The sequence below is a fragment of the Stereum hirsutum genome (genome assembly GCF_000264905.1).
Source record: "Stereum hirsutum FP-91666 SS1 unplaced genomic scaffold STEHIscaffold_3, whole genome shotgun sequence".
In the NCBI taxonomy this organism is placed as follows: domain Eukaryota; kingdom Fungi; phylum Basidiomycota; class Agaricomycetes; order Russulales; family Stereaceae; genus Stereum; species Stereum hirsutum.
Genome location: NW_006763133.1, coordinates 1,215,163 through 1,228,206, shown reverse-complemented (window position 1 = coordinate 1,228,206; position 13,044 = coordinate 1,215,163). Strand labels below are relative to the sequence as shown.

The window sequence follows — 13,044 nt, the reverse complement described above, 5'->3', positions numbered from 1 at the left end:
GGATATATCCGGTTATTCTCTCCGCTGTTGCAGATCCTACGACCCAAGAGTATGACCGCTATCAGCGTGCTTCTTTTATTTTTGCGCTCTCGTGGATATATAAGAACGCCTGAGCGAGGTTAATATCCTCAGGTCTGCTGCTCCTCTTGGTCCCCATCGTCGCCACAGGCTTTGTTATTCAACCCCTCTCCCCAAATCAAAGATGTTCAAGTTCGCGTCTCTCTTGGCTTTCGTGACGCTTGCGTCGTCTGTCGCCGCACAGGCTCCTATATACGGTACGCCTTGGTCACACCTGTTTCTTGTCCCTTTTTCCTTATACTGAGGTGAACCTCTCTCCCCGGTGCTGCATCGTCGACCAGGTCAGTGCGGAGGTCAGGGATGGAGTGGGGCGACGGCTTGCGCTGCCGGCTCCGTTTGCACGTACTCGAACGACTACTACTCCCAGTGCCTGTACGTCTATGATTTCTATCATAGTAAAATTCCGATCGTATTCACTGACGGACCTGGCCACGCTTAGCCCCGGCGCTGCCTCGTCGACCACGGCTCCTGCATCCACCGTCTCCGTCCCGACATCCACTGCCTCCGGCACCTCCTCCGCTCCCTCCTCGACTTCCACCGCTGCTGCCGGCAACCCCTTCGAGGGCTACGAGATCTTCGCTTCGCCGTACTATGCTGCTGAGGTCGCCGCTGCTGCCGCCAACATCACAGACTCTACTTTGGCGGGCAAGGCAGCTTCTGTGGCGAACATCCCAACGTTCACTTGGTTCGACCAGGTCGCGAAGGTGCCGACTTTGGGGACATACCTCGCCAATGCTACGGCGTTGCAGACGTCTTCAGGATCGAAGCAGATTGTCCCGATTGTGGTTTACGATCTTCCGGACCGTGACTGTGCTGTGAGTTGTATAATTACTCATGATTGAGTGCACCTCTCAAGGACTGTTATGGCACAGGCTTCCGCTTCGAACGGAGAGTTCTCCATCGCCGACAACGGTGAAGCCAACTACAAGGACTACATTGACCAGCTCGTCGCCCAGATCAAGCGTGAGTTCACATACACCTTATCCACCCCGAGGCCTCTGTGCTGATATATTTACCCGATCGTGTCTTGCTACAGAGTACCCCGATGTCCGTGTCGTTGCGGTCATTGAGCCCGACTCCCTTGCGAACTTGGTCACCAACTTGTCCGTCGAGAAGTGTGCTAACGCTCAGACGACTTACCTCGCCTGCGTGAACTACGCTATCGAGCAGCTCGCCACCGTCAATGTTTACATGTACCTCGATGCCGTAAGTAATCTGCGTCTCTTCAGCAGCGCTATCGATGCTGAATACTTTCATCGCTCACAGGGACATGCTGGATGGCTCGGGTGGCCCGCTAACCTCGTACGTCTTGCTCGCTGCTATCAGGGAAACGAATACTGATAATCTTGATCATGTTTCTTAGTCGCCCGCCGCCACCCTCTTCACCCAAGTTTACCAAAACGCTGGATCATCCCCCTTCGTTAGGGGTCTCGCCACCAACGTTGCCAACTACAATGCCCTCGTCGCCGCCTCTCCCGATCCCATTACCCAGGGCAACCCTAACTACGACGAGAGCCTCTACATCAACGTAAGTTCTTTCGTACCCCATATACATCCTCGACCCTCACCTCATTCACCTCGAACATCCAACTAACGTTATTCACTTCTACGACTTTAGGCCCTTGCCCCCGTCATCCACTCCGCTGGCTTCCCCGCCCAGTTCATCGTCGACCAAGGCCGTGCCGGTGTGCAGAACATCCGTGCCGCCTGGGGTGACTGGTGCAACGTCAAGGGTGCCGGGTTCGGTACTCAGCCCACTACGGACACTGGCGACTCTTTGATTGATGCCATCGTCTGGGTCAAGCCTGGAGGAGAATGTGACGGAACGAGCAACAGCTCTTCGCCACGTTATGACCCTCACTGCTCTCTCGTGCGTCTGGCTTCCTTCCTTACTCCTCTCCGTTATTCCAATGTCTCCCAATACTGACTGATGGTCGTATTGATTCTAATAGTCCGATGCTACCATCCCTGCTCCGGAGGCCGGTACCTGGTTCCAGACGTACTTCGAGACGTTGGTCAGCGCTGCGAACCCCGCGTTGTAAGTCAGAGAAGTCGCGCGTTAGTTAGAGCCAGTTCTACTTCTGTATGATTTTACTCCTGCGTGTCTTGGTGCTTCGGCATTAAAAGGGTCCATTTCTGGGCTGTTATGTATTGGGCCGTGTATGCGTGTATTGTCTATCGTAGAAAATGTCATGGTCTTTTGTGGTCCTTCATTTTAGGGTGATTCCGTCCCCTGTGTCCTACAGGGTGAAGTTGGTTATAGTAAAGAGTACTGGAACTTCAGTTTCATGTTGGGATCCGCAACGGAGCCTGTTGTTAATGCACATCTTTTGAGGTCTGTGAAAACAATTTGCGTACTCCCCTTTTTTTTTAAAAAAATCGATTGTATTTGTATAGCGCCGACGCGAGTCAGGGGCGCTGGGTGTGTACGCTACTAGTCAACTAACTAAGTATGTAAAGTTGGTAAATACTGTAGATCTCTATGAAAAGAGTGAGGAAGGAGTGTCGGAGCACGTCTATTCAACGAAGGCACGAGTGATGCAAACGCTGTAGATCGTTTGATCAATCTGGGGGCCGTGGAACGTTCGGAGTATGTAGATTAGATGAATTGAAGGTAAAAGAAAGAGGATTGTTCGTCAAGAAGTCCTTCAGTAGCGAAAGGGGACGTCGTGATGATGCAATGAAGGATACCATTCCAGCTCTACGCTTGCGGCGGTACACGGGGCAGTTTTACAGGATGTGGTGTCGCGTCTCAAGGACTCAGGATCATCTGTCTCGATAGGGGCGTGACCTAGGACCCAATTCGCGTAAGTACTCGTGGATATATATATCTTTCGAAAAGCGATTGCGAAGGTGTTTGTACTAAGTACCAGTGCTGGCACTTTTGCCCCGCGACCGAATGAATGTTGACCGTCACAGATCAATCCACATATGCTGTATATAGAAGCGTGTACAGCGTGCTCATGTTCTGGGTACCCGTTTTTACCAAGTTTTTACCCTGTCGTTCAGGGTGCTTGGGTGCGAAACCGGTCACCCGACAAGGCGGGTGTGGCGCGTTTTGGTACCGATCTCGGCAATTGCCGTGCGTTCTTGACGCGCCACTTTCAAGAGTCGCTCTCGGAGAATATTCACTGAGCACGAGGAAGTCGACGATAGTTAACAAATAAATTTCAGAGTACTGAGAACATGTCTAGTTACTCATGTGCATCATTTATTTTGTAGAAATAAGGAAGAAAATATAATGAATGGCTGAGAAAGCCCAGCTGTCCAGGACCTTGATCTACCACATCATATATGAGCTTTTAATCTGGGTAATAAGGCCCAATGGTCTAGTGGTAAGATACTTGCTTTGGGTGTACACCGGGTTCGAACCGGATAATTTAAATGCAAGGGATCCCCAGTTCGAACCTGGGTTGGGCCCATGGATGACTTTTTGCGGAAGACACCCCCCTTTTTCTCGGTGACTAAGACTGTTCGACAACGCGCGCGGTCCGACTTAGCGATCCGTCGCTCTCTCCTGTCGCTCACAGTCGCTCACACCAGCGCAGTATCGCGGCAGCTCTTACTCTGCTACTGCTTGATTCCAGCTCACTCTCTAGAAGTTGAAACTTGGTTGAAACTCTGCTTGACGTTGTCTTTGGCTGTAGATTTAGGCTGATTATGCTCGTCGAGCATAGCAACCCGTCGCAAGCTTAGCGCTTAATAATACTAGGATCCGGCCCACCCGTTCGAGTTGTAAGTGCTTCTAAAAATACTCTCGGTGAGAGTATACTTGCGTCCGGTTTCCTGCATCTCTTGTTCAATACGAAGCGCGTCTGTCCGTCTTCAATCACCTCTCTTCTCTTGCCCATGAATAACGCCCCTCGGTGAAGAAAGCCCAAACGCGCCCATTTGACTTTCAACGCTGTCCGATCGCATGGCAACATATGCACGTTACGTGATTGTCTGATGGCCGTCCCGCGATGCGTTTACATTCGACTTTGCGCTCGTCTGCCCACCTCTCATCTTTGCACTCACTTGTGATGTTAGCGACTCGAGTCTTCACCACTTGCTGTTATGCAGGCCCTGGCCCTGCAACACGTTGGGATTGCTGGATAGACAACGGTAATGCAGCCGTTTCCTTACTTGCGATTCCGTAACGCTAAATCCGATATTCTTCGACATTTAGTAAATTTCGGACCAATCAAATGGCACGGCGATGACACCTCACCGCCCCATCCCAAAAAATAAGGTTGCCCGTCTCCGTGGTTCTCTGGGGCACCTATAAATACTGGGCTATTGCGACAAAACTGGGACAGCCCCAATCTCCCCTTTCCACGGTGAGTGACTCTGCATACTTTTACCTTCCATGTCTCCTGCAGTAATACACTGCCTTGCTACTGCCACTCGTGTGCATGCGACGTGACGCGCACGCGCTGGGGCATTTCTATCTGCCTGACATTTTGTTATCTTCCGCAACCACTCACACCTTGTTTTCTTCCATCACAGCTTCTCTTCGTCATCCATCTTCCAACTTGTCTCTCCCAATATATTGTTCAATCACCAATCTGTGAGTCGTCTTGTCTTAGCTTGTGGAAAGACGCGTCTTTCGTGGCCACGGACATCACACCCATCCACTCAATGCCTCATCCGTGTTTGACATACGCTAACGACTGTCATAGTCCCTTTTCCGAAATAGATTCGCAGCACACCGGGTTTTGAGGGTCAGTAGAAAGGCAGCATTCTCCAACGCTCAGGCCTGAAGCATCCCGTCTTACAACGTGCGTTTTCCCTTTTCATGTCGATCGTTGATTGTATGAGCCGCCGTCTTCATTGTCGAGTGGTGAGCCATGGTGCCCGTCAGTGGGGAACAACGGCATTCCAAAAATGAGAAACTATGGTCGAGACGATCTGGCTATCTGAGGAATGTTCGTGGTGGCTTTGGCGATGTCCAATGGCGCCTGTTCTCCGGCTGACGCGTGCTGAAGTGGCTCCCCTTGATTTTTAGGTGGCTCCCAATCTACAGCTTTTGCCTTGACTGCGAAAGTGGCGTAGTATCACTGACTTGGCTTAATCCCAGATGCCGCCGGAGACACGACGCCAAGCGAAGATTCGGGCTGTCGATGTCCTCGACTCTGTGGGCTGGCCCGGCGACGAGCCCGACGATGGCAGCGATCCTCAGGTTTTCGACGCCCGTGATATGCGCGCAGAGATCAGTGATGCTTTGCACGCACTGTCAAGCTCTACACCACCGTCAGAGCACTCTACTGGGCCTGAGAGAACGGCCCGAGAGACAAGCCGCATATTCCCGTATCCCATGGACCTGGAAAACAGTAGGAAGTACCGCTCCGCCCGTCGTATGTACGTCTACGGGCTCTCGCGCCTCATGGAGGCAGATATAGTTGATGTCGAGGTTTCGGCGGCGGATAACTTAAAGACGAACGCGTATGTCGGCTATCGTGCGCCCAAGCGGCCGGCGGTCAAGGCTGCCAACGTACGTATCCCGATGGGTGAAGGGTGCGTGATTCTTTATATCCTGTCTATAGACGCCTGACCTTTCCTCTTCGCTTGTAGGGAGGCTGCCAGGGTGTACGACGCCGACGGACGCCTTGTTTTATACAGGGCTTGGTCTCCCAAAGGGCCGGTGTGGACCTCCATCAACGAAACCCTTATGCGCGTCGCCGATATGCTCCGGAACATAAAGCCCACCTTCACGAATGGTACGCGTGGCGACTTTGCGGCCTACTTCTTCTCCCTTCATCGCGGGTCTCAATCGGTTCGTACAGTGTCTTATTCTTTCACAGTTCGAGTGTCTAACCTCTTCGCATCGCACAGGATCCAATCATGTCCGCCTATTACCGAAAGCATCAGCAGCTAGCTGAAGAAATCCTCGAGATCCTCGAGCCTGTACAGGCCATTGTGGCACGTAAGTCTTGTCTCTTGTAAATTTTCCAGGGCACCTTACTCACCCATGCTCTCCTAGGCATCTTCAAAGCAACCGCCCCTCGACTATACCAGCGTTACTGCGCCGCGATCGACTACGTTCAGAAGAAGCGACCGGGCACCCGAGCGTGCTTTTATCCGTGGGCGAGCTTTTCTTTCAACCTCGGGACGGTCGTTAGCCGTTGGCACAAGGACCTTTTGAATCTACTGTTTGGCTGGTGCCTCATCATCCCCTTCAATCTTTTCAACTATCGAACTTCGTGCCGTCTTGTCGTAGAAGAACTAGATTGCGAGTTTGAGATCGGAGCTGGAATCCCGATGTTCGTCCCGTCGGCGATGTACCCCCACTATAATACCATCTTACGTGGTAAAGGCGTCCGGGAGTCATTTGTGGCATGGACGGGTGGGCCGGTTTTTCAATGGGTCGATTTAGACGGTCGTCCAATCTCCAGCCTCTCTGCAGCCGAGAAGAAGGAGTATTTGGCCAGCATGCCCCGTCATATAGCAGAGGGGCTTTCACTTTCTCCTCACGAGTCTGAGCTTTGATGTAATTTTATTCGCCTCTAATAGAATCACATATAGCCTTTGATTTTCTGGTACGGGCCACACTGCTTAGTGACAAGGACAAGAGAATGTTACAAGAGAGTGAATACATTAGGTTTCGGTGGCCATCTCTGAGTCCTCCGCCCCTTCTTCACCGTCTGAATCTTCCGCTGTGATGGCCTCGAAATTTCGCTCAACCTCACCCATGTCCATGCTCATCAAAGCAGCCAAGTCAGCCTCGGCGACCGCATCGTACCGATCAAGGAGGAATGCGCGGTCGGACATTGAAGGAAACACAATCGAGCGCTGGGGGGTCTCATCAGTGAATGTCACGCAAAAAGGGAAGGCGAGGAGACGAACGTTTTGAGCTTGCTCTTCGACGGCGTCCATACCTAGATGTCTGAGCTGCTGAGCCACTGCTCGAACGGAGTTGGGATCGTCGAACTGGTCAATGGGAATTAGCATTAGTGAGGCTCACATAAAGATACAGAGGCAGAATGTACCTCGAGTGGCGGATCAGTCGTGAGCGTCTCCATAATCTCAGGTTGGTCGGCGGCGGCGGCCTCGTCTTCGAGTTCTGAGGGGTCAACAAAGTTTCGGAACCCCTTTCCTTGAGCGTACGCGGGCCATCGTTCACGAGCAACAAGATACTCGTCGTGCATGTCGTTATGGGCGATGTGGCTCGCGCACTCCTTGGACAGACAGTGGGCGATGATCTCATCCTTGTCGTGGAATACACTGTAGGAGAGAGCGAATGATTACTATGGATCCGCGGTGAAACTAAGGGTGGCGAAAGGGCGTACGTTCGGTCAACAGGGCAGCGGAAAACACTGCGCTGGCGTTTATTTGCGCGTTTTTGGACGAGGAGGCTAGCGGTGAACTGTCGCCACCGGGAATGCCCGATGCTGGATTATGGGGGGCTTTGCGTCAACAAAGTATGTGGGATGAAGCAAACAGAAACTTACGCAAGGTGGCGCTCGAAATTACTACGGCTTCGAGTTGAGACAGTAAAAGGGCAGCCATCTTTGGGGCAGACCAAAGTGCTACCGTCGTCCTGAGAAAAAGGGAGCGTGAGGGAGATTTGTCGATGAGCAAGAACAAAAAGACAAACTGTCACTGCAGCCTTGAGATCCCGTTTGCGCTCCCGCTCCTCGATGATGGGCTGGACAAGACCGCAAAGGTAGTAAAACGCGAGTTGGTCTATGGGGACGTTGAGCATCTCGGTCTCGCCAGCATCATACCCAGCTTCAGCGAAGCGAGTCCCTGGAGCTTCGTCATCGACCAGCCAGTCGCTATCGCTGACAGGATCCTTCTTATTACTGTCCGAAGCCGGTTTAGGTGCAGAAGAGGTACTGGGCTGGACTGGGCGAGTGTATTTTGTACGAAAGAGTGGATTGAGGCTGTTCCATAATGTGGCGCTGGTAGCGGTGGTCTCAATCTCATCTTCTGGTTCCTCCTCGGCATATTCGGCGGCTGGAACACTGTCGGACCAGCTAATCCAGTCGTCAGGGTTGAGTGTGGAAGGGGTCATGGGATACAGCCGAATTTCCGACTCTGGAAGAGCGTCGCTGGGCCCTGCGCATGGCCCAAGGCAGATGGGATGATGAATGACGGTGTGGAGAAAAAGAAAGAGAAACGCACCGGAGAAAGCAGGTTCAGTGGGCTGTGCAGTCGGAGCAGCAGCAGGCTTAGGGAGAGGGAACGCACTGGCGCCCGCCTTGGAGGTCTCGGCGATGATGGATGAGGGGGCATCGGCGCGTGCCATCATCTCTTGACGGCGTTCGTAGGTATCCTCTTCACCGAGACCTTCGACCATGCGCGAAGACCGATCGTGTTGCTTTGCGCGGTTTGCAGTCTTGGTCAACGCCCGCCGCTTCCTGGTAATTCTGTCAAAAAGACCATCAAAGATCGCCCTTTGCTGTCGACGAACGAGACATCAGAAAATGGTAATTCAATAATAACCATAGACCGGTACGTCACCTTGTTGGCCTGCTCAGTGTTCACGACGCGGAACTTTTCCGACTTCTTGAAGATGGTGGTGATGTTGCCTTTCGTCATGGCGTACTTGGTCGGTGATGGTTCAAAGCAGGCGATGAAGGTCGACCATTCGTGTTGAATTTGCCTCTGGATGGCCTTCATGTCCGGATGATTCTTCAAAAGGCCGCTGTCAGTTCGGAAAAAGGAAGAAGGGGGTAGGCGGTGCAAACCTCGATGCTCTCGCGATCGTCTTTGTCAAGATTCTTCTTCGTCGCCTTCGTGTTCTTGACGGCTGGCCTGGGCTTCTCTTCGTCTGTATCCTCTGCTTGGGCTGCCTTCTCCACGTCGATGTCCTTGAAGAGTAGGGCGGTGACGGCAACCCTCATCAGCTCGTGCATGGCGAAGGTTGTCTAGATGGGGGCGTGATTCAGGATCAAACACCAACAGAGGATGGAAGGAGTAGTGATACCTTGGCGAGTGGGTCCTCTATTTCGAGCTCGAAGGTCCGTATGGCGCTGAGAGGAATGTTGGCCAGGTTCCTCGAATAGTGGGTGCTGTAGACGCCAGTGGATTGGTCTTGATGGCCGATTGCCTGGGCGGCGATCGCTTTGCCAAGAAGGATACCCAGCTATACTCGGTGAGCCTAAATATACAGCAAAAAAAAAAAAGAAAACTTGGCGACGTACAAAGTTTGCAAAATCTCTGCGCAAGGTGGCAGCTCCTCCCGAGGGGAGTCCAGCACTCACAGATAGGGCTCGGATCGCCTCGGATATCTTTATGCCCAAGGTAGGCTCGTCGGTAAGTTCGTGACCGCCGTAAGTGGCCTTGAGGAATCTGCAATGGACACGATTAAGTAGCGGATAAAATGGGTGGGTGTGGGGACTCTTACAAAGGTTGATCACGCATGGTCTCGATGATCTTGAGGTCGGTAGCCTTGCTTTTGTAAATGTCTGCAATTGACTGTGTACGGCTGTGAGCAACTTTGCGGAAATTGGGAGTGAATGAGGAGATGACAGACGATGTCTCCAAAAGCGCCTCGAGCCCACAAGAATGCTATGAGGACGAGAACGACGTCGAAGGAGAGGTTGTGGCTCTTCGTGACGGTCTCGAGAACGAAATTCTCTTCTTTGCCTTTAGGACCTTCGGACTGTGCCTATATGCGGGTCCGAGTCAGCGGGGTGAGATGGGAGCAAGAGCGGGGAATATAAGCTACCTTCCATTCGGTGATATGGAATCGCGCTTGGAAGCGCATCGACCCTATCCGAAGAATCTTGATATGCTTAAGTTTGAGGTACTGGAGATCAGGTCAGTTGGCGAGCCGGTGTAACGATAGATATACGTACACGGCCCTTGTCTCTAAACTCCGCGTAGGGTGCGGCGAGGCTACTGGTCCGCAGGCCGGTCTGGAAAATGAGGAGCATGCCGAGCATCGACTGCAACTTGGCGATGCGACCGTTCCGGAGGGACGTGGTGAGCGCCACCTGGTTCATCAGTCTGACTTCGGCATGGCCGAAGAAAAGGACGGGCATCCGGGTCCGCTCCAAGCCGAAATCGTCAACGACTATGAACCAGTCAGGATGTGTAGCGAGACACGGCGAGAAGAGAGGCTTACGCTGGTTCACTTCGTTGTTGAGGGTATGGAAAAAGTCCTCTAGGACGAGGAGTTTCATGCCGGTCGCCTCGTTAGTCTCGCGATCACGACAATACTTTAGTATGCAGTGGAGAAGGGCGGTTAACCAGCTGCCGACGGTGGTCGCTCTGACGTGTGGCGCTCCATCACGGCCTTTCGTCCATTGAACCTGGCGATGGACTGGTTGAGCGAGCGAAAGGCAAGGAAAGAGAAAGAGATGCGCACCCGTAGCCGCAGAAATGTCCTCGCAAATTCACGGACAAATTTTGTCGACCAGTGATCGGCGACAGAGACCTTTTTGCAAAACCGGAGAGCGTAGGAGTTCCAGTTGACGAGTAAAGCTCTGCGCCCCTTTTTCGTCGAGGGGTTTTCGCGGTCCTTTGGCAAGAGGGCTTCTTCGTGGACCTGCTGAAAATACAAATCGATCCCGGTTTCGCCATGGCCCGCGAACCGGCCGATGTTAGCAAGAAGCTTCTGTTTAGTTCTCTCTACGGCGCGCTCGTCAAATTTGGGAAGAGGTGCGGCTTGTCGGAAGGAAGAGATGCGATCAGGATTACGGTCATCATCGGCGGGAGCGGTAGCAGTTGAGCTGGGTCCGGCGGAAAGAGCAACGTTGGCCGCATGCTCCGCGGTGGTAGCGGCGATCGAAGCACCCGACATCCAAGAATATTTGTCAGTGTGAGAGGAAGCTTGATGCGTGCCACATTGTACGCCGGAGCTGGTAGGATTGTGACGGAGGGCGGTGTTTGCAATGCCGGTGACGGAGGTGGCAGCTTGAACGGCGTTAAAGAACGCATGAGAGGGAGGAGGCGGCCGAGGAGGCGGAGGGCCCGGTTCGTCGTCCAAACGGGGAGGCATGCCGTTTCGAGCGATCACAAAGCCCATGCTTATATGCGTCCGAAACCCAGTGAATTACAAGGGGGCGAATAGGACCCGTACAGACATGACAGAGAAGAAAGCGGTGGATCACTTCTTCGCCTTGAGCTGATGCACTTTGAGCTCCAACTCTAGCTTCTTAACCTCCAGCTGAGTGCGCTCGAGTTCGTATTTGTGCATGCTGGTCTCTTCTTCAGCCTTGCGAGCTTCGTCTTTAGCGCGGGAGGCTTCAGCCTGTGCGAGTTGCAGCTTGATGCGCTGTCGAACGATGTCGGCTCGATATTGTATCATGAGGAGCTTTTGGGCGTTCTCGGCGAGAAGTTGGAGGGACTGGTGAGAAAGGGTAACGCTGTCGCCGAGTGAGGAAGGAAGACGGTCAGTAAACATCAATGACACGAAGAAGGAAGCAATGGTGTGATCTGTTGGGGCCACCCAAACCTTTTGGCAGGAGCGTCACCGTCAGCAAGACGAGCTCGTTTGCGAGCATTTGGAGTAGACGGGGGAGAAACAGCGAGGGTGACAATGGGCTGAGACATGGTGCAGATGATGATGGTGGTGGTGGTACGAGAGCAAGAGATGAGGACAAGGGAAGAGGCGAGGGCGAGGTCCTTATGCGCCAACGGAGGCAAAACCGTGAGAGATCTCGAACCTCGAGCCATTCCAGACGAGGTTCAGGGATCCGCATGTATTCTATTTTGAGCGCGCGCATACACCGAGGTTCTCAAACTGCAAACACGAAACGAGCGAGAAATACATCGAGGTAGTGAGCAACAGAGGGTCCGCCGACAAAGCTCGCAAGCGCACATAGAGTCTCGGTTGTGGCCTGTACATTCGCAACAAGGCGTGCACGTGCGGTGTCAGGCGCATGAAGCTCGGCATATACAGGCTGAAAGTAGTCCGAGCGAAACGCGTAGCAGTCGTCAAGAGTGAAGAATGGGTCGAGAACGATGGCGGGGCCAAACTGTTTATACTACTGTTAAATGCGGAACAAACACGAGAGACGGACACTGACCTTTTCGTAGAGATCAGCGAGCCGGGAGCGAGAACGTTTGAGGCTCTCGAGCTCCCTGTCGAAGGTCTTGCGATGTGATTTGTAGAGTTCGGACGATGGGCGATCGTCTTCAGGGATAGCGAGAATGTCGGGCCAGCGAGGTTGATGCTTGAGCCATTCCGTGAACTCCTTCTCCCTCCAGCCAGAAAGCCAGCGCTTGGAGCCGTGGCCATGAGTGTGGTTGGAGTAGTCGCGCTGGAAATACAGACACTCGATCTTGACGAGGACGGTCTGAAGCCACCGGCTGAGCGTTGGGTCTGCAGTGAGGTTGGCGAGACGTTGGGAGAGGCGATCTTCGATGGAATGATGAAGGAGGTCGAGGGAGTCCTCGCAAAACTGTGCGAGCGTGGGTGCGATGCCTTGAGGGCGAAGCGCCGTTTGCTGAGGAGAGTACTGGGTATATGCGTATAACTGCCGATAGCGGCACTCACCCATTGCGTCAGATCTCCAGCCCGACAACTATAGCCCTTATGCGCACGCAGGAGGGCTGCATCTTCGTGAACGGCGTGCTGGCCACGGGAAGGAGCGCCTCGGAGAAGGTATGCGCAGAGCTCGTCGACTGAGACCGGGTGTGGTTGTGAATCGAGAGCGGCGAGGATGCTCGGAAGGCGAGTTGACACCGCCTGCGCCGTTTTCTCTGCAGGCGTGCGCTTTCGAGATGGTGTGGGCATCGTTGGTGATACCGTGGACGTCGTTCGTGACGGTGTCGTGTCGATCCGACGGACGACTTCTGCCGTGTCAAAGACGGTTTTCCGGAGAGCATCCCACGAACTGCCGGGCTGGGAACGGCGGTTGATGAGGTAGTCGTGGAGAGCGCCAGCAAGCTCTGAAGCTTCATCGTCGTTCGAGATGTCGACAAAGTCGAGGAGGACAGGAGGCTCGTAGTCTCCTTCGTCGGCGATGCGCCACTCGTCGTCCATGCTCAAGCTGCAGTGGCGTGTGCAAATTCATGGCCTCGCAGATGGAG

The 13,044-nt window shown here is 53.4% G+C and overlaps 4 protein-coding genes and 1 non-coding gene across 5 annotated transcripts; 3 read left to right on the top strand and 2 right to left on the bottom strand.

Annotated features, from left to right (window-relative positions):
- Positions 1 to 202: 202 nt before the first annotated feature.
- On the top strand, positions 203 to 2,120 carry STEHIDRAFT_92249 (cellulase CEL6B; the record flags this gene model as incomplete). Its single annotated transcript, XM_007300840.1, has 9 exons — positions 203 to 275; positions 360 to 450; positions 518 to 893; positions 951 to 1,041; positions 1,115 to 1,284; positions 1,345 to 1,380; positions 1,442 to 1,606; positions 1,697 to 1,948; positions 2,031 to 2,120. The coding sequence occupies 9 exons, from the start codon at positions 203 to 205 to the stop codon at positions 2,118 to 2,120; spliced, it is 1,344 nt and encodes a 447-aa protein (XP_007300902.1).
- A 1,276-nt stretch (positions 2,121 to 3,396) lies between these two features.
- Positions 3,397 to 3,499, top strand: STEHIDRAFT_t99. The gene has a single exon. It is a non-coding gene; the product is annotated as a tRNA-Pro (tRNA).
- A 1,638-nt stretch (positions 3,500 to 5,137) lies between these two features.
- On the top strand, positions 5,138 to 6,546 carry STEHIDRAFT_128673 (uncharacterized protein; the record flags this gene model as incomplete). Its single annotated transcript, XM_007300839.1, has 4 exons — positions 5,138 to 5,574; positions 5,632 to 5,833; positions 5,893 to 5,983; positions 6,041 to 6,546. The coding sequence occupies 4 exons, from the start codon at positions 5,138 to 5,140 to the stop codon at positions 6,544 to 6,546; spliced, it is 1,236 nt and encodes a 411-aa protein (XP_007300901.1).
- A 4,570-nt stretch (positions 6,547 to 11,116) lies between these two features.
- On the bottom strand, positions 11,117 to 11,685 carry STEHIDRAFT_153615 (uncharacterized protein; the record flags this gene model as incomplete). The annotated part of the gene is made up of 2 exons (XM_007300838.1): positions 11,117 to 11,375; positions 11,465 to 11,685. 2 exons carry the CDS (start codon positions 11,683 to 11,685, stop codon positions 11,117 to 11,119), a joined length of 480 nt encoding a protein of 159 aa, XP_007300900.1.
- Positions 11,686 to 11,747: 62 nt separating this feature from the next.
- STEHIDRAFT_153614 (uncharacterized protein) lies at positions 11,748 to 12,997 on the bottom strand (the record flags this gene model as incomplete). Its single annotated transcript, XM_007300837.1, has 3 exons — positions 11,748 to 11,987; positions 12,039 to 12,458; positions 12,509 to 12,997. 3 exons carry the CDS (start codon positions 12,995 to 12,997, stop codon positions 11,748 to 11,750), a joined length of 1,149 nt encoding a protein of 382 aa, XP_007300899.1.
- Positions 12,998 to 13,044: the final 47 nt, after the last annotated feature.